Raw genomic sequence first — 19,610 nt, 5'->3', positions numbered from 1 at the left:
TGTAGAAAGGAAGGAAGGAAGTGTTTTGCTTCTTAGAGCACTGGGCTGATTTTTCCTTGGTGTAAAACCTCTATAGCTGTGACAGATTGCACCACAAGGGAATGGGGTCGCTGTGCTAAGGAAAAGAATGGCTAAGAGGCTGGAAGAGTATTTGAACTTGGCACGATTGGGTAGTTGGGTGAACTAGTGCATTATGCAGAAATTAGATTAGACTGGGCAGTGGGATTAGTAAGGGATCATGGGGGAGGAATAGGGGGGTATAGAGTTACCAGCTAAGGATATCCCTGTGGTACAAAGAAAACAGTCTAATAGTAACTTTTGTGCTAACTTTATGTTACGTCAAATACAAGTCAAAGGGGAAAGTAGTCTGCTGTATGCTGGCAAATGCACAGAGTTTGTCAGGTAAAATGGGTGAGCTAGAGTTTATTGCATGTGCATGAAACATGTGACTGAGCTATAAATTTAAATTGTTACACTTTTTTAGTAGGGACAGAGGGATCAAAAAGGGTTGAGGAATTGGTCTTTTTTAAAGCCAAGCACTAAAGAAATTACCAGGGATGGTACTGGGGAGGGTGTGAAATGCCTTTGGGTAGAGATTTCAGATGGTAAATGTTGGACCTGCTCTATTATGAGGTATTTAACTATTGAACTGAGACAGCCTGGTTTATTAAATAAGTGATATATTTATTTACAAAAGAGATAAAAGGTATAAAATAAGGAGGAAAAATAACTAAAATGGAGGGAGGAAGAAGGGAGAGGGAAGTGCCTAACTAACAAAGTATTTACAAATGCTGTTTATATACATGATGAAGACCATTCAACCAAGCATAACCCATACTACCCTTTTCCCAAGACACACCCAAATGACAGTCCCAGCCAATCAGGTCGATGTGAATTGTTTTTACGATGATGCATCTCAGTCAGCTAAGAGAGGTAGATCAAGATAGGTTGCACTGCAGATAAAATCCCATTGAGCCCAATGCTGCAGGCATTCCTGTTGATTCAGTAGGGTCTCCTTTCCTTAGGAACTCTGGCCCTGCACGCACACCAGCGTGTACAGTCATTTGCATCTCTTAGATATGAACTGTGCTATAGCTGTAATGTGTAGTTTTATGGCAGGATCTCTATTGTCCAGAATTACACCTCAGCAGATGTCATGTGATAGAAAGCACCCCCCCAGCAGCCGATCAGCAGTACAATGGGAAGAAAGCATGATAGTTCCTAGAAGATATCAGAATAGCACTCAATAGTAAGAAATCCAAGTCTGACTTGGATCCAATTTCACATTATAGTAGAGAAAAGGAAATCAAAATCCAAATTTTGTTCACACTGAAATTCACACTGCTGAAACACTGGGCAGATGGCAACCCATTGTGATTTTCTCCAGCAGTGTATTTTTTCAGGCAGAGATAATGCCGTGTGAAATTAGTAGGGCTGCCACCTGTCCAGTTTTGACCTGGACAGCCGGTTTTCAGAAGGGCTGTGTGGGTTAAAACTGCCTGTCTGGTTTTCCGAATTAGGAAATTGACGCAACAACCGACATAGGTATCTTAACAGTAATAGAAGCACTGTAGATGGTAAAGTTTATTTTATTTAAGATTTATTCTCTTTAAGGGATTCTGTCATGATTTTAATTACTATATTACACTGTTCACATTGCATTTATTCTCAGTGCATTGTGCCTGTTTCTGAGCTTTCCAGAGAAGCCAGCACTACACAACAGAAGTGCTTTCAATTAAGCTACTGTTTTTCCTACTCAGTGTAAATAAGGAGTCATGAGCCATACTTGATCTCATATCTATCACTAGACGGGGCATTGGAGAATTTTTAGCAATGCACCTGTTCTCTTGTTACCTTTTCATTGTTCTGTTGGGGTGGTGATATCACACTTTACTTGCAAAAAAGTGTGACTGAAGTTTATCAGCACAAGTTAGGGTGAAGACAAACAGAGCTACTAGTAGCAGCAGAGGCAGTTCTCAGTATTGTCTATGGCAGGGTATTTTCTGGAGTTTAGTAGCCATGAAAAAGTAGCTGCTACTAGTAGCTCCCTGTGTCTTCACCCTTACATGACTGCAGGCACATGGTAAATTAAGAATATGTCTAGCCCCAAGTCAAAATTAAATATGAAAAAAAAGTTTACGCTTTTGAAAAATGGATTTCAATGTAGGATTCTGTTGACGAATAGCTATTAACTGAAATGTTTTGTCAAAGACATGTTTTCCCGTGACAGAATTTCCTTTACATACAGTATATTTTCTTCATACACCTATATATGTCTATGTTTCTCTGTTTAATAGTCAGTAGAACAATCAGAAGATGAGTTGGAAGATACAGTAAAATTTAAGAGACTCCAAAAACTGGTGAATTCAACACGTCGAGTCAAGAAGAAACTAATTAGGACAGAAGAAGGTAAATGCATTCAGAAGCTTTCAAAGGAAAATTATCACTTCTAAATTTATTATCACTAAGTGCTGTAAGTTATCTGTCCCTGAACATAAAAACTATATGCATATGTATACATTAAATTTTGCTTTTCTCCTTTATTTCTTATTTTAGAAAGACAAAAAAATGGAATACAATAACTTGATTATTTTTGTTTCACATGGATTGTAGAGAAACACATACAAGCAGTTGTATATAAGCAGAGTAAATGCCGCAATGCTCAATAGGAAGCAAGCTCCAGTATAATCTAGCAGAGAAACACAAAAATAGATTAAACAAAAATCCTTATACAACAGAGTAAAATTAGCAAAAAAGAGCAAGCAGATTCAAGAAAAATTACAAAACATAGTTAACTTTATTGCAAATTTAACAATTATCTATACAATCTGTATTGCATCATTTTGCATATGTATGTGTGTATCTAAAGTTAGGTATCGAACCCCTTATCCGGAAACCCATTATCCAGAAAGTTCAGAATTATGGAAAGGCCATCTCCCATAGACTCCTTTTTAATCAAATAATTCACATTTTTAAAATTGGTTTCCTTTTCACTCTAATAATAAAACAGTACCTTGTACTTTATTCCAACTAAGATATAATTAATCCTTATTGGAGCCAAAACAATTCTATTGGGTTTAATTACTGTTTAAATGATTTTAATAGCAGACTTTTCTGAATTACGGAAAGACCCCTAATCCGGAAAGCCCCAGGTCCTGAGCATTCTGGATAACAGGTCCCATACCTGTTATATATATATATATATGACATTTATTGCCAGTTCTTTTTTTTTTTTCTCTTGCGTAGGATTAGATGATCAAACTATTCATTATTCTCCTTTAGTGGATAATACACCTGTACTTTATGATGTTCACAAGAAGCTGCTTTGTAATGAAAGATCAGCAGACAAAAAGCAAGATGATGGCTTATTATGCGTATCTTCCTCCTTTACTAACAAAGGAACAATAAATGTAAACAGGAAACTTGTAAAGACATTGAGCAAATCTGAATCTGGAGGTCTAATAAAGACCCCAAAGAAGATTGGCACATTCTTTTCCTGCCCTGAAGATGAAAAGGTTCAGAAGGTCTCCCATTCTGTGACAGAAAAAGAGATGAAAAAAAGCTTTGTCTCGTTAAATCATGGTGTAAGTACAGTGTTACCTTTTATTATATAAACTGGTATTAACTTCAACTTTGGTTTCTCCTGAGGTAATGCAAAGTATCAAAAAACACACAAGACTAAATTAAATGGATTCTTAATGCATCTGTGATTTTTTTTTTTGCCAGCATCCTCTGCATCATATAAGCTATGAGGTGCTGTTTTTCCTAAGTACATTTTGTTTGCAAAAATATATTCTATATAACATCCCCAGTACGCAAAATGAATTTCTCTCAGGGTATATATGTAATTATGGCCATATACAAATATAGAAAATACAAGGATATTATAATATCACAAACTCCATTCTATTAATTTAAACATACATTCTGTCTCTCTCCTGGGTAAAATTCTTGAAACAAAAGCAGTGATGTATAACATTACTTACAGGATGAATAATTGGAGTCATTCGTCCCACTACTTTAATTGGCTCTTAAAGGAACAGTAACACCAAAAAATGAAAGCGTATAAAAGTAACTAAAATATAATGTGCTGCTGCCCTGCACTGGTAAAAGTTGTGTGTTTACCTCAGAAAGTCTACTATATCTACTATTATATATATAAATAAGCTGCTATGTTGCCATGGAGGCAGCCATTCAAAGGAGAAAAGGCACAGGCACATAGCAGATAACAGATAAAACACTATTGTATTCTACAGAACTTGTCTGTTATCTGCAATGTAACCTGTGCCTTTTCTCCTTTTTTCCAGCTTGAATGGCTGCCCCCGTGGCTACACAGCAGCTTATTATATAAATATAGTAGTGTTACTGTAGCAAACACACCAGTTTTACCAGTGCAGGGCAACACTGCATTATATTTTTTATTACTGTAAAGCTCTTTCATTTTTTGGTGTTACTGTTCCTTTAAGTTCTTACAAATGGATGATAAATATACTGCTGCATGAATGATTCTTTAATCAAAAAACTGATGTACTCATTTTTCTTGGAATTTTGTAACAGACAATAATTTATATTGATGAAGCATGCAAACCATAAATATAATATCTTAAGTTGATATTTAAAAATAAACCATTATTACAATAGGCCTAATATCTCCGTGTTAACATCTGAGATATTCTGAAGTCAGTAAAATGAAAGATCTTTATTGCATCATATTAAAATCACCTTAACGTAAAAACCAACAACTTCTCATGGGTGAGGGGCCCATCTGTATAGTAAAATATACCAGATATTTGAAGTAGCAATGATAACTGCTAAAGTATAATATGAGGTACTTTAAATACACTTTAAATACACAAGTGAGTGCACAAGTGAGTGCACTATATACCCATCTAACATTTTTACTGCTAAACATCTTTACACTGCAATATTTAAGTTGCACAACTTTACATAATTCCCCTGCTGTAGTAGTGACCCTATAAATAAAATTCCAGTAGTGACCCTATACACAATAACAGATTAAACAAAAGTCTTTAGGGTAAGAACGCCACAGGCATTTGATTGACTAGGGGCAACCCATTGGTGAATGGGGTTCATCTGTATGTTTAAATTGACAGAATGGAATTTGTAATATTAGAATATTCTTTTGTGCACAAACTTGACTTTGCCATAATATGGCCATATGTTAGACTAGTGTTTGTACACTGTCAGTAAGCAACAAAACCTTCTCTTTAATATACTGTGCTATACTGTTATATTCTGCCAGTAGGTGTCGGTATACATATTGTTTTGTGTTTATAAAATTTTTATGCTTTCTGGGAAGAGGCTCCAGGATGTGATGTTATGTTCCTGTTTCCTTCTTGTTGTAAGGTGAATAAAGTATCAGCCATGCTTGCAGCATCATCCTGACTGTTACTGCTACTCCAGATTTCCCAGCTAACACCATAATTACATATGTACGCAAAGAGAAATTAATGTTATGTATTGAGGATATTTTTACATACAGAATGTATTTTTGGAGAAAAAATGGGACAAATGAACCCCCATAATAACAAGCAAACATTTCACCCAGCAACGTAAATATAGAAGGTGTAGACCATGCTAACGGCATGGTGAGTGGGGTAGCGGGACCCCAAGAAAGGGCAAAGGAGAGCTTAAAAATATTTTTTGTGGTGAGGAAATAATGATTCCACCAAAGGTCTAAAGGCATTGGTATGTCTTTTTAGACCTAAAGCTGGCCATACACGCACTGATAATACCATACGAAACCTCATTTCGTACGATATTCGGTGGATGTATGGCGAGTCGACCAATATCGCAGGAGGCTGCTGATATCAGTCGACTCGCCGATCGGGCCAGTTAAAAGATTTTGATCGGGTGCCATAGAAGCGCCTGACCAAAATCTGCCTTCAGCACTGAATCGGCAGAAGGAGGTAGAAATCCTATTGCTTCTACCTCCTTATCTGCCTGTTTCAGCCCTGAAGGTTAGTGGAGGGTCTGACGACCGTTGGTCGCACAAAAGATCGTCAGATTGCCACGTGTGTGGCCACCTGAAAGTCATGAGTTAACAGAGTCAGTGCGCTCAGTGTCAGTGGTAAAAAGAAGTTTATAATGCACTTTGAACCTGACTAATCTCATCAGATAGCACTCTTAGTAAGAAGATGCCTGACAGAAGAGGAATTAAAAGCAGAAAGTGTTCTGACACAAAAGACCATTGTACATAAAGGTTACCCTTCCTTTTCTCTATTGCAGTCAATGCTTATTCTCTTCAGTCCTTCACACTGAATTTTAAATGTTAACTTTAATTAAAAAAAACTTCAATAAAATAAATCATATTTTTAAATTTTTTTGTGCTAAGAATATATTAAGGGTAATGTTAATTGTAACAAATACCTTATATAAAATGTACAGATACATTTTTTAATATATATTTTTAGTATATATTATATGCCAGAAATGATAGATCATCTTCACCTTGGGGCTAAATGCCACATACTTAGGTAAACATATGCACATTGGGCATCAAACTGTTCAGTGGACTACTGGCATTCATATTTAGGATGTTTTATCTTGGTGCCTAATGATATGTGAGAGATTTATAGAAAATATTATTGATGGAGATAAAATGTGTAAAGAGTCCTTTCTACACCAAAGTACCACATCTGCAAAGCTTTCCTAAAGTTAGTGGTTTTAATGACGTTTCAGAAAATCGCCTAAAAATGTTGCAATTTGCCACTTCTATCTCACACAATTTCTTGCATACAAAGGCAAATCACCCCAAATAGGAACACCAGAGGTCTACTGAACAGTTTGATGCCAAATATGCATAGATATACCAAAGTCTGTGATGTTTACTGACCCCAAAATAAAAATAGCGCATAAGGATTTGTCGCCTGCCAACTCAGCTTTTGCACACAGAGCCCCCTGACAGCGTATTATGTGCCCCCTAACTATACAGAGACCCCTAGAAGACCATATATTTTTGTAAAGTACACATTCTGATGAATTCAAAATAGGTAAAGTTATTTTTCTACACCAAAGTACCACATGGCAAAGCAAAAACAGATCAGGAACACTATTACAGGAATAAAAATGCAATAAAACAGCAAAATAAGTCACACAACAGCGTACTTAGTGGTCAGAATATCTGATACAATAGACACTATAAACAGTTTTTAGGAAAAAAACTAAAGACAAAGGGGTAAAAAAATAAGTAAATAGAGAAAAAAAAAGTGTTTGTGTATACATGTGTGTACACATCTAAAAGTTGTGTGACAGTGTGTAAGGGTGTATATTGTGTATATGAGTGTATATAAGTTTGCTAAAGTGTGCAAAATTAAAAAAAAACTGTTCTAATGTGTGCTGTATGTGTGTGTAAATCATGTAATTGTATGTAAGTGTGTATAATAGTGTAAAGAAAGGGCACTTACCTGTCCTGGAGCTAGATGGCCGATCAGATTGCTTGGAGGGGTCCTGGATGGTCCTGCAGGGAAGTGAGTGGGCGTCGCTGGAGGGAGGGGGAGGAAGTGTATGCGCCATACACACCATATGCCCCCACCAGTGCCTGCACCGGAATTAATGGAATATGCTCCGGTGCAGGCACATGTATCTGATATCCTCATAAAAACACAAGGGAATGCAAAGTCTCGCGTTTTTATGCGTATTTCGGCTATATGTGCCTGTACCCGAGCTTATTCCTTTCATTCGGGTGCACGCACAGGTAGGAGCGTATGGTGCATATTTTCAGCAAGCCATACACTATGTGTGGCATCAACCTTAAGTACTGAATTTAACTGTAAACTGCATGCAGCTGTGTGCTTTATTGGTAGGTATCAGACTAAAATGTTTTCCATTTTTTATTAGCCATTTATGTAACAACTTTCTTTGCATGTGTGCATTGCTTAATTGTCTTATCAGATAAGAGTAGCTAATTAAAATTAATTATTTATTTTGTGATTAAATATCATAAAAACAACATGGTTTACATTCCATTTCAGGATGAACTACTGTGTTGGAACGTATCAGTTGATGGTACCATTTACATCTCATACAGAGGCAATTACTCTATTTATAGGATATGGTTTTCTCACAGTTTAAGAGTTAATTTAATCTTTATTCCATTCCTTCTTTTATACTCCCTATAGAGGACATCCAGTTTTGGTGGATTTGACCTCACTAACCGCAGACTGCATGCTGGGAATTATGATGAACAATTGGTAAGTAAGCAAGATACATCCTAGCAATTAAAGTCTGATTATATTTGCCAGAGGGTTATTTTTGTGTTACACAGCAGTAACAACCATAGTCAGTAGTGACCTGCTGGTCTTTCACTTCTTCACATAACTTTAGTTTAGATTATGTACCCCCTAAGTAAAACATATGGAATTTAGGATTTATTGCCTTTCAGTCATCTTTGATGTTAAGATTTGCCTATAAAGGCATTAGACCAAAATCCAGAGTGCTTTTATACAGACCATGGAACTATAAGGTGACATCTAATGTCCTCATATTGCACTGGGGGTACATTATTTTTTATAATACAGAAGTATGTGTTTGTCATGTAAGACAAATAACATTACTAAGTACTGAGTATATCTGGTGACATCACTAAGCACCACTTATAATTATATATTTCACAGGATCTTTATGGAACTTGTGTATTATATGTGGTTTCTTTCAGCTTGTAAAAGTATACAGCTTTCTAATAAAGGGTAGTATCACCTTACTTAATAGAAGTTAACAAAATGTTAATATTGCAACTAGCTATATAGTTAGGCCAGTGCTGTCCAACTGGCGGCCCACAACTTCCCTCTGTGTGGCCCCCCACCTTTCAGGCTGCTTTGATGTCTTGATCAGTACTGAGATTAACTGGGGCCCCCCTGCATTGTTCACACCTCAGATTCAGGCTGTAATTCCCCTGTATTGTTTAAACATGTAATCCCCTGTAATGTTCACATCTTTTGATCTCTGCATTGTTCAACCATTGCATTGTTCACACCTCAGGCTCAGACTGCAATTACCCACATTGCTCACCTGTTAAAATATCACATAATGCCAGTTTTATAAATATAAACACAGGCAGGACAAATATGTTCACTGTGCAAATTATTTTGCGCACTTGACACCCAATATGTCTCCTTAAAAGTACTGAATTTAACTGTGTAAACTTCATACCACTGTGTGCTTTATTGGTAGGTACCAGACTAAAGGTTTTCCATTTTTTACTTGTATTAGCCATGTATGTAACAACTTTTCAGTGAGACCAGTTCAGACAGACAGCTCCTCTGGTGCATGAGTAGGTTTGGCATTGCCCAAAGCATCTGTGGACATTGGATTAAAGATCTGCATATAGGAAAGTTTGAAGTAACTGGGATTTGCTGTGTGAGCAGGTATGTGTGGTGGTGAATGATGAGATATAATTCAACATTTTTTTAGGATTTGTGAGGGTAGTAAGAGATGTTACACGACTTCATGGTGCAGCTTGCATACAGCAGGGAAACAGAAAGGAATGGGCACAAGTCATTGTTTATTCCTGGGGAGTATCTTGGCAAAATATTTGTATTTATGTTTAACACTGTTTTTGAGCATGTATTTCCAGTTATTCCTGAATTAGTATTAATAAAGTTGCTGCCTTTTAACATCCATCATGGACTCCTGGAGGAATGTTTAGTCATGGGCTCAGGGAAGACCAAATCTTTAATAGTGCCCCTGTGAATGAAGGGTGCTGGAGTAAGAAGTTGACTTAAGGGCTGCATCGCACTGAACATTATTATGATTGTTGTTGAAAAAAACAATGGTAATTAAAATGTTGGCAATTTCCACAATTCACTTTTCATTCACAGCCATGGACCACTAGGAGCCTTCAACCAGAAATTGTTATAATATTGAACAATTCTAATGCAATGTAAAGGTCATTTTATAGGTAATAATTCACACATGATATTTTCTGGATTGTATCTAGTCAGAATTACTATAGACTTTATTTATGACTTTGTATGTCCAGAATATTCTAACCTCAGTATTTTTCCAGGAAAAAGACGTAGACGTAATCTACAATGAAGTGGTCAAGTCCCCATCTACCCCACGCATATCTCTCAGTAAAAAAGTGAAGTCAGTTAAAGAAACCATGAAGAAAAAAATGTCCAAAAAATACTCAAGTTACATTTCAGAACAGGTCAGTTGGAAACTCACAATATTCCTTTGAAACATCTATATTAACTACAGCCATCTTAAACAAACTTCATTTTTTAATTTTGTAGCCCAGTTGTGCAGTACTATAAAAAAAAAACAGGCTTTGTCTGTCCTTAAATGATTGGCACTGTAGTTCAATGAATATAGGAAATCCACAGCTAATTCTTGCTGTAAAAGCTTGTCTAAAAGCAGTCACGGTCACACCAGTTCAGATGCACGTGGATGCGGTTATAAGGGTTTACACCAGTGATCCCCAACCAGTGGCTCGCGAGCAACATGTTGCTCACCAACCCCTTGGATGTTGCTCTCTGTGGCCTCAAAGTTTGTGCCCAGTTTTTACATTTTTGACTTGGAGGCATAAAGACCAGGTATACTGCTAAACAGAACCTTTAGTAGTCTGCCAGTCAACATTGGGCTACTGATTAAACCAGTCCTTATTCGTCACCTACTAGGAAAGGTTTTGTGCTTGTAACATAGTAACATAGTAAGTTAGGTTGAAAAAAGACTTGCGTCCTTAACGTTCAACCATAATGTCTATATATAACCTGCCTAACTTCTAGTTGATCCAGAGGAAGGCAAAAAACCCCATCTGAAGCCTCTCTAATTTGCCGCAGAGGGCAAAAAACTCCTGATTCCAAGATGGCAATCGGACCAGTCCCTGGATCAACTTGTACCAAGAGCTATCTCCCATAACCCTGTATTCCTTCACTTGCTAAAAAGCCATCAGCCAGTACGACTGATTTAGGGAGGGAACTCCAAAACTTCACTTCACAAAAAATCCTTTGCGAATATTTAAACGGAACCTCCCTTCTTCTAAATGGAGTGGGTGTCCTCATGTCCGTTGGGAGGACTTACTAGTAAATAAAGCATTAAAGAGGTTAATATATAATACCCTTATATATTTATACATAGTCATGTCACCTCTTAAGCACCTCTTCTCCAGTGTAAACAGACCCAACTTGTTCAGTCTTTCTTCATAAATGAGACTTTCCATACCCTTTAACAGCTTAGTTGCCCTTCGCTGGACTCTCTCTAATCCAATAATGTCCTGTTTGAGCATCGGAGACCAAAACTGAACAGCGCCCTGTAAAGGAGAAGAATAACCCCCTCCTCCCGTGAATCTATGCCCCTTTTGATACAGCTCAAAACCTTGTTTTCCCTTGCGGCTGCTGCCTGACATTGCTTGCTACAGCCAAATTTATTATCTACAAGTACTCCAAGGTCCTTCTCCATTATGGTTCTGCCTAGTGCAGTCCCATTAAGGGTATAAGTGGCTTGCATATTTTTACATCCCAGGTGCATGACCTTACATTTATCCACATTAAATCTCATCTGCCACTTAGTGGCCCAGATTGCCAGTTGGTCAAGATTCTGCTGCAAGGATGCCACATCCTGGATAGAATTGACTGGTCTGCAGAGTTTTGTGTCATCTGCAAATACTGATACATTACTTATAATACCCTCCCCTAAGTCATTTATGAACAAGTTAAACAAAAGTGGACACAGTACAGAACCCTGAGGGACCCCACTGAGAATCTTACAAGTAGGGAATGTAGCATTAACCACCACCCTCTGTTCCCGATCCTGTAGGCAGTTTTCTATCCATGTGCAAACGACTTCACTAAGACCAGGGGCGGGCCAAGCCGACCGGGCGCCCTAGGCAACCCAGTCGGCCAACTCCGCCCACCTCCCCGCCCCCCCCCCCCCGAACGGCGCATGCATGCCAAAGCACAGGAGGCGGTGCAGGGGGGGCGGGGCAATTAGATTGCTCATTGCCTCCGCCGCTAATGACAAGCGGCGGAGGCAATGACAAAGTAGCACTAGGGGTAGGCAGGAGAGGCTCCTGCCTGGCGCCCCTCAATTGTTGCGCCCTAGGCAGCTGCCTCTTCTGCCTACCCATAGTTCCGGCCTTGACTAAGACCACTAGACCTTAGTTTAGAAAGCAGCCACTTGTGGGGAACGGGTTTAAATGCTTTGGCAAAATCCAAATAGATCACATCTACTGCATCCCCACTGTCCAGCTTCTTAATCATAAAAAGCAATTAAATTGGTCTGACACGACCTGTCCTTCATAAAGCCATGCTGATTACTGCTCATAATGCCATTCTCCAGTACATAATTTTGTGTGTGGTCCCTTAACAAGCCTTCAAATAACTTGCCCACCACAGATGTCAAAATTACAGGCCTATAATTGCCAGGCTGAGATCTTACTACCTTTTTAAATATAGGAATGACATTAGCCTTCTTCCAATCCATAGGTACCGTACCTGATGAAAGCGAGTCTGAGAATATCAGAAACAGAGGCCACTGTAAATCTGATCCTAGCTCTCTCAGTACCCGAGGGTGTGTTCCATCTGGCCCAGGTGCCTTGTTTACATTTATCTGGTGTAACCCTTTAAGCACCATATCCTGTGTCAACCACTGTGTAGTTGAAGCTGAGACAACAGTACAATATACTTAAAAAAAAAATTGGGGTTAGTTTTGGCCTCTGCCGCAATGCGCTCCACATTTTCTATCTTTGCCTTCCGGATTGCTGTTTTACAACACTTGTTATAGTGTTTATATTCATTATATGCAGCTACTGTCCCCTCTGACTTTTATTTCTTAAAAGCTTTCCTTTTTTTCCCCTATTAACTTCTTTACCTGATACATTATAAGCTTTAAGAAGGGGCTGGATGGATTCTTAGCAAGTGAGGGAATACAGGGTTATGGGAGATAGCTTTTAGTACAAGTTGATCCAGGGACTGGTCCGATTGCCATCTTGGAGTCAGGAAGGAATTTTTTCCCCTCTGCGGCAAATTAGAGAGGCTTCAGATGGGATTTTTTGCCTTCCTCTGGATCAACTAGAAGTTAGGCAAGTTATATATAGGCATTATGGTTGAATGTGATGGATGTATGTCTTTTTTCAACCCAACTTTCTTTGTTACTATGTTACTATGTTAACTCAGAGTTAAGCCACATAGGGTGATTCTTAACACTTCTACTTTTTCTTATTAATGGAATAAATTGAGAACAGTAATGATTTCATATCATTTTAAATGACAATCATTTCTGCTCTGTGTTTATCAAAAATTATGCCCCAATCTATGCCCTGAAGCACTGCCCTTAAAATTGGCTTTTCTAAAATTCAGGGTCTTTGTTGCCCCAGTGTAAATTTGTTTCCTGCACCAAATATCAAATGAAATAACATTATGGTCACTGTTACCCAGGGGCTCAACCACCTGTGACATAAAGTTGTCATGCAGCAAGTTTATAAACTTGTTCCCATTTATTGTCCTGGCAGTACTATGGCTTCAGTCAATATCAGGATAATTAACATCCCCCATTATTATCACTTGCCCCAAACTAGCAGCCTTTTCTATTTTCAACAGGAGCTGAGCCTCCTCCTCTTCGATTACATTAGGGGGTCTATAGCATACCCCTACCATTAATTTGGTGGATTCTTTACTATCTGTGAGAAGCTCAACCCATAAGGTTTCAGCTCCCTCTGTTACCCCATCACTTCCTCCTTAATATTTGCTTTTAATTCCTTCTTAACAAACAGACACACCCCTCCTCCTTTTCTATTGCCCCTGTCCCTCCGAAACAATGTATGACCTCCAATATTAATTGCCCAGTTGTGCGACTCATTCAACCAAGTTTCAGCAACGCTAATCACGTCATATTTCCGCTCCAAAGCTAATACCTCCAGCTCTCCCATTTTACCAGTCAGACTCCTTGCATTTGTAAACATACATTTAATACTAGTACCAGCGTGAGAATATTGCGTAAACAACTTATGGTCCCCCCTGCCATTATCAGTATCCCGAAGCAAGTCTCCTCCCCCATTTTCCCTTACTATGACCCCTACCTCATCTATCCTGTCAACCACAGAATTACTCACTGCACCCTCCCCCCCACTTCTAGTTGAAAATCTACCCCAACCCTCTAGCCATCTTCTCCTCCAAAGCAGCTGCACCATCATCATTGAGGTGCAGCCCATCCCTGGCAAATAGCCTGTAGCTAATTGAGAAATCAGCCCAGTTCTCCAGAAACCCAAAGCCCTCCTCCCTGCACCAATCTCTCAGCCACGCATGAATCTCCCTAAGCTCCCGCTGCTTTCTTAACGTTGCTCGTGACACAGGGAATATCTCTGCGAATATTACCTTGTAAGTCCTAGCCCTCAACTTATCCTAGCCCTCAACCAGCCCCCCTACCCTTCCGTCCCCTACTTCCCCTCTTTGCTGTCACAAACTGTTGCTCCAGGATCACATACATGTGACAAGATCCACACTGAGTAACACCGTCAATCATACTGGAACTCATATTGCATATTGTACTTACAGTCTCCCAAGTGCAATTCCTCATATAGTGCCTTTTTAGATTTAAATGCCTTTTTAGATTTACCGGTAAACGCCTTTTTGTTTTTAACGCCTGCCAAACACTTTATTCACATGCAACACTTACATCACATGCAACACTCGCTTAGCAGCTCCCACACAGTCTGTAACTTATAGAGGTTCAAACCAAACAGCCCAGCACCTGGTGAGAATTTACCAGATTTACTCCTCCCCCTTAATTAGTAGGCTCAGTCAGCCAGGTAGCACTTAGAAATCACACAGCAGTCAGTTAATTGCACTTCCTCCTTTCACCCAGCACTTCCAGCATGCACACTAAACCCCAAACACTTTTTTGTTTTTAACATCTGCCAAACACTTAAATCACATGCAACACTCTCTTAGCAGCTGTGTTGCTTGTGTTGCTCCCCAGCTTTTTTTTCATTGAAATGTTGCTCACGGGTAAAAAAGGTTTGGGATCCCTGGTTTATACAGTCCCTTGCACACCTGACACACAAGCTGGACTAATGTAAAGGTACCCCAACAAAAGACCAACACCCACAAAAGGTCACTGCCACCACACTTGCTAAAGTGATGAGAGACACCATAACTTGTTACACATTAAGGACACTATGTTCCACATCAGTCAGAGGGTCAGTTTCCAATAAATGTAAAGTTATGGTACAGTCAGTACACGCTCATTTTTAAGGGTTAATCCAATCCAATAGTTTGGAATCTTAAATTACATGTTCAAATATAAGGTGATCTGCCTGGTTTGTTATTTTCATCCTGGAATTTATTTTCATTGCTTTCATTACCTGCATCAGGTAGACGTGCACAGCTACATGTCATTTATTTGAGTGAGCTCTAATACATCTGCTAAGGAAGGAAGCCCCCCTAAAGATCTTTTAGACCTACCCATCAAAATCTGACCCTAACCTCTACATGAAGAGACAAGTTGCTAAAAAGGATCCAGTAAAGAATGATTATTTCAGAAATGGGACAGAATTTTTAATTGATTATATTTAAAATGTTTCATATTTCCATGAGATAAAGCTAATATTACATTTTAATTTTGTGACAGTTTCCCTTTGAGCTGTCCATACACAGCCTGATATAACATGCTGATTCAGCCCTATCATATCAAGTCAACAGCTTATTGTCCGTTGCAGAGATATCTGCTCAAAAATCAGATATTGGTTGGGCAGGTTAGAAAATCCTCTTGGGTGAAGATGTGAGGCTTACTTGATGGTGTACATAGGCTTACATTATAACCTGATTGTTGGTCCCTAATCAGCCATCTTTGGCCTAGCATGTGGATGGCCAAATCAAAAGATTGCTGACCTAGCCTAACAAATAAACCTTTCCATTTATGGCTTTCTCAATACTTTTGAGTATTAATGTCTGTAGTATTCTTTCAATTGCTTAAAGGCATCCAACCATTCTTCTATCTATATGTATGTGCCAGTAGAACCTTCCTTTCTCATAATTTCAAGAGATCCCATGTGTCTTTCAAAAAGATCTGTTTCTGAAGAAGTCATCAGAGAGTTTATGTTCCTGTTATTTTTACAAATCAAGATTAAACCCCTTTTCACCAAGGTAAACAAATCCTAACTTGAGAGCCAGCTAGAAAGAATTTAGTGCTTTGTCTAAATTGTTAAAACTTATATATTAATAAACATATATATATTAATAAACATATTCCAATAAATAGATTACCTGTTTCATTAAATCAGTCTTGGTACTACAGCTGATTTTTCCACATTCAGTTTGTACTTGTAAGCTTTTACCATTTGCTCAGTATGCACTAATTGAGAAGTTTTAACCGTTCCGTGCCACTAATAGGCTAATCATCAGATAGAGTCAGTATAAGTTAGGGGGGGCTTAGCTGTACTGAAAGCCAGCCCTGCGTAGTAAAACAATTAGTCTCTTAGAGGGTTACGTGCTCAATAATTTGCTAGTGTTAAGGGGAGGGGGGGAAATGGGGGAGGAAATCAAGGTAAAAATAACAATAAGAATGGAAATAAATATAGAAATAAACAGGGTAATTTACTGAGTCCTACAAGTTTCTCCAATGCACACCAAGCGCTCAGTATTTGGCTCACCAGCAGACCCCTTTTCGCACACTCCCAACTCCAACCACCATCCCCAAGTCACCGGCTACAATCTATTTATTGGAATATGTTTACTAATATTGGAATATGTTTATTAATATATATGTTTTTAATTATATTTATTAAATGTTAAGTTTTAACAATTTAGACAAAGCACTAAATTCTTTCTAGCTGGCTCTTTAGTCTAAGCAATAAACTGGTGATTAATTGGTGATTACATTATATAAATCCTAACTTGGCCTTCATTCTGTTTCAGCAAGTTCCTTTCTACCTGGAAACCAGAACTAAACTACACTCTCCTACTGTGACTCTAAAACCCTTATAATATGGGACAGTATATTTTTGATTCTTGCTGAATGAAATTGCCAAGAGTATTTTATATTAGTAAAAAATACTGGGAAAGAGAAATATACACCACTTTACTGATTACTGCAAAAAAGAACCTCCAAATGTATTTTATATTGACAACAATAGTTTCCATAGGAATGACCTGCTGTCAATTTGTTTTTGCCATTGTTCATTACACTATATTCTAGTGAATTGTATTAAAGGATCCCCATCCCTTCTTTCCTCCTGTACCCACCCTACCCAGTACTGAAAAAACTCAAATAAAGAATTAAAGAAAAAAAAAAAGAACCTCCAAAAGGAAGTCACTGTAGTAGGCCGAACCATAGCCACAACTAATTAAAAACCTTGGTTTTCAAAAGCATTTTTATAAAAGACATTGAAAGAAAAATATGTAAATATAAACTCAAGCACAATTTTCATTGTCTGGAGAAAGGCCAGAAATAATTGTGGAGAGTTACCTTAAGAATCATTTCTACCAATTTTAAAAACATTTTTGATCAGCCACATTGATCCAAAATGCATTAAATAATAATAATAGTCTACACATAATAATATATACTTTTTTGTTTGTCATGTGATCTGTGTCAATAATTCTGCATATATATATCAGAACAACCATTGCCTTTTTGTAATCAGCAGCGATCTGAAATGTTCTGAAAGCTTTTTTTATGATTCTCTTCTAGTTAGCCAATGAATATATTATGCCACTTTTGTTGTATTTAATTTCAGAATTGTTACCATTGTTACTTTTTGACTGCAATTTTAACTGCAGTAATAACCTGTAACAGCCAATCAATGATTAGCCGTCATCATCGACAGTAGAAAGACACAAGTAAAATTCTGATTATAGCAAGAGGAGTGCCGAGATTAATTAGAATTCAACTATAAGGAAAGACTGTCAACACTGGGGTTGCTTACTCTGGAGAAAAGTTGCTTGTTAGGGGACATAATTACTCTTTCAAATACTTTAGAGGACATTATAGATATTTTCTCTAAAAACCGTTGCTTAGGGCACCCGGTCGGCTTAATTAGTTTAGTATAGGTATCTGTATGTGACACATGCACACTCTGTTTCATTTAAAGGATTTTGTTTCATTTAAAGGATTTAAAGGACAAGGAAAGTCAAAATCTATTAAGCACACTTTTAAATAGTACTACTATTGCTGTGTAAAAATGCTATATTTCTGGCTTGCCTAATGAAAAATTAACAGAGATACACTTACTACAAACTCTACAGACTTGTTTCAGTGAACGGCGCTGCCATCTTTAAAATCGGATGCCCATACCCTTTCCCTCACCGTCTCTACTGCGCATGCGTCCCCAATATCCTGTGACTTTGACCAGCTCACAAACCAACTGCCGCTCCCCGCACCTGCTGGCACCCACCCACCAGTGTGCAGAGCCACCAGCACCCCCCCATCCAAACTGTTTGCGCTGCCCGCTCCCCCCACCAGCACTCGCCTGTCCTGCTGCAGAGCCGCCACCAACTGCCCCCTCCCGCTCCCCGCACCTGCCGGCACGCGCCGCCTACTGTCCCAAGTCGCCAAGTCTTGGCAGAAGCGATGCATTATGGGAATCTTCTCTACCCTGTTCAGGGTTTTTTTTTCCTGTTTGGCTTCAGATCTTCTGAACAGGTGAAATATGGGGAGACTTAAATGAAGAGTAACACCAAAAAATTCAAGTGTATAAAAGAAATTTCAATATAATGTACTGCTACCCTGCACTGGTACAACTGGTGTGTTTGCCTCAGAAACACTACTATGGTTTATATAAAGAATGCAGCTGTGTAGCCATGGGGGCAGCCATTCAAAGGAGAAAGGGCACAGGCATTTAGCAGATAACAGATAAAACACTATTGTATTATACAGAGTTTATCTGTTAACTGCTATGTAACTTGTGCCTTTTTTCCAGCTTATTATATATAAACTATAGTAGAGTTACTGTAGCAAACACACAACTTTTACCAGTGCAGGGCACTAGTATATTATATTTTTATTTGCTTTAAAACTCCTCTAAGGGCACTATTGAGACAACTGAAGGTATGCCTGCAGCTTGAGATTAACCCTTTGGTAGCCTTTCATTCTCCTTTAAATGTGATTGACTTTGGTCTTTTTATAACCCAAATGAACCATGTAAATACTATAGTAGTCTTTAAATAAATAGAGAAGTGGGGACTAAACTGTATTGGGGCAAGGCCGCAGTGCCTTTACTGCCTATTTGTAGTAGTCAATAATAATAGTGTTAAACCTATATAGTTTGTTGAACCTATTTTACATCGTATTGTGTATAATAATTTAATCTGTAAGAGATATACTAAATTTGTGGTACACCGCCTAAGGTGGCTCCTGCGATGCTGCCCCCCCCCCCCCCCCACCTTGTTTCCAAGCACTTAACTTTCCTGTGCCAGAGGGGGTCTTGCGGATGGGGGGCTGCAATTGTGCTCTCTGCACTAGCAGAGCTGAATTTCAGGCTTAAAGTACATGGAAAGGCAAAGTCACTTGGGGGTGGCAAAATGTTAGGCACCCCCAAGTGACTTTAATCGCCTACCTTTTACCCCGGGCTGGTGCCCCTGTTGGGAGACAACAGCACCAGCCCGGGGTACCTGCAGCGCTTCCTCCTTCCTGTACCGTCCTTTAAAATTAAA

At 38.6% G+C, this 19,610-nt stretch overlaps 1 protein-coding gene across 8 annotated transcripts in view; it reads left to right on the top strand.

The window, feature by feature from the left end:
• sash1 (SAM and SH3 domain containing 1) overlaps positions 1-19,610 on the top strand; it is a 254,021-nt gene that overhangs the window by 181,267 nt on the left and 53,144 nt on the right. For 6 of the 8 annotated variants that reach the window (XM_018094286.2, XM_002936263.5, XM_018094287.2 and 3 more), the window contains 4 exons: positions 2,298-2,409; positions 3,247-3,584; positions 8,142-8,213; positions 10,028-10,171. In XM_018094286.2, coding sequence (XP_017949775.1) covers positions 2,298-2,409; positions 3,247-3,584; positions 8,142-8,213; positions 10,028-10,171 — 666 coding nt within the window. The remainder of the gene's footprint in view (positions 1-2,297; positions 2,410-3,246; positions 3,585-8,141; positions 8,214-10,027; positions 10,172-19,610) is intronic. The other 2 variants (XM_018094288.2, XM_018094285.2) reach the window with 2 other exon arrangements.

This window comes from Xenopus tropicalis, chromosome 5 (genome assembly GCF_000004195.4).
Source record: "Xenopus tropicalis strain Nigerian chromosome 5, UCB_Xtro_10.0, whole genome shotgun sequence".
Taxonomy (NCBI): domain Eukaryota; kingdom Metazoa; phylum Chordata; class Amphibia; order Anura; family Pipidae; genus Xenopus; species Xenopus tropicalis.
Note: the sequence above shows the minus strand (reverse complement) of the source record. Positions and strands in the feature narration are given on the sequence as shown.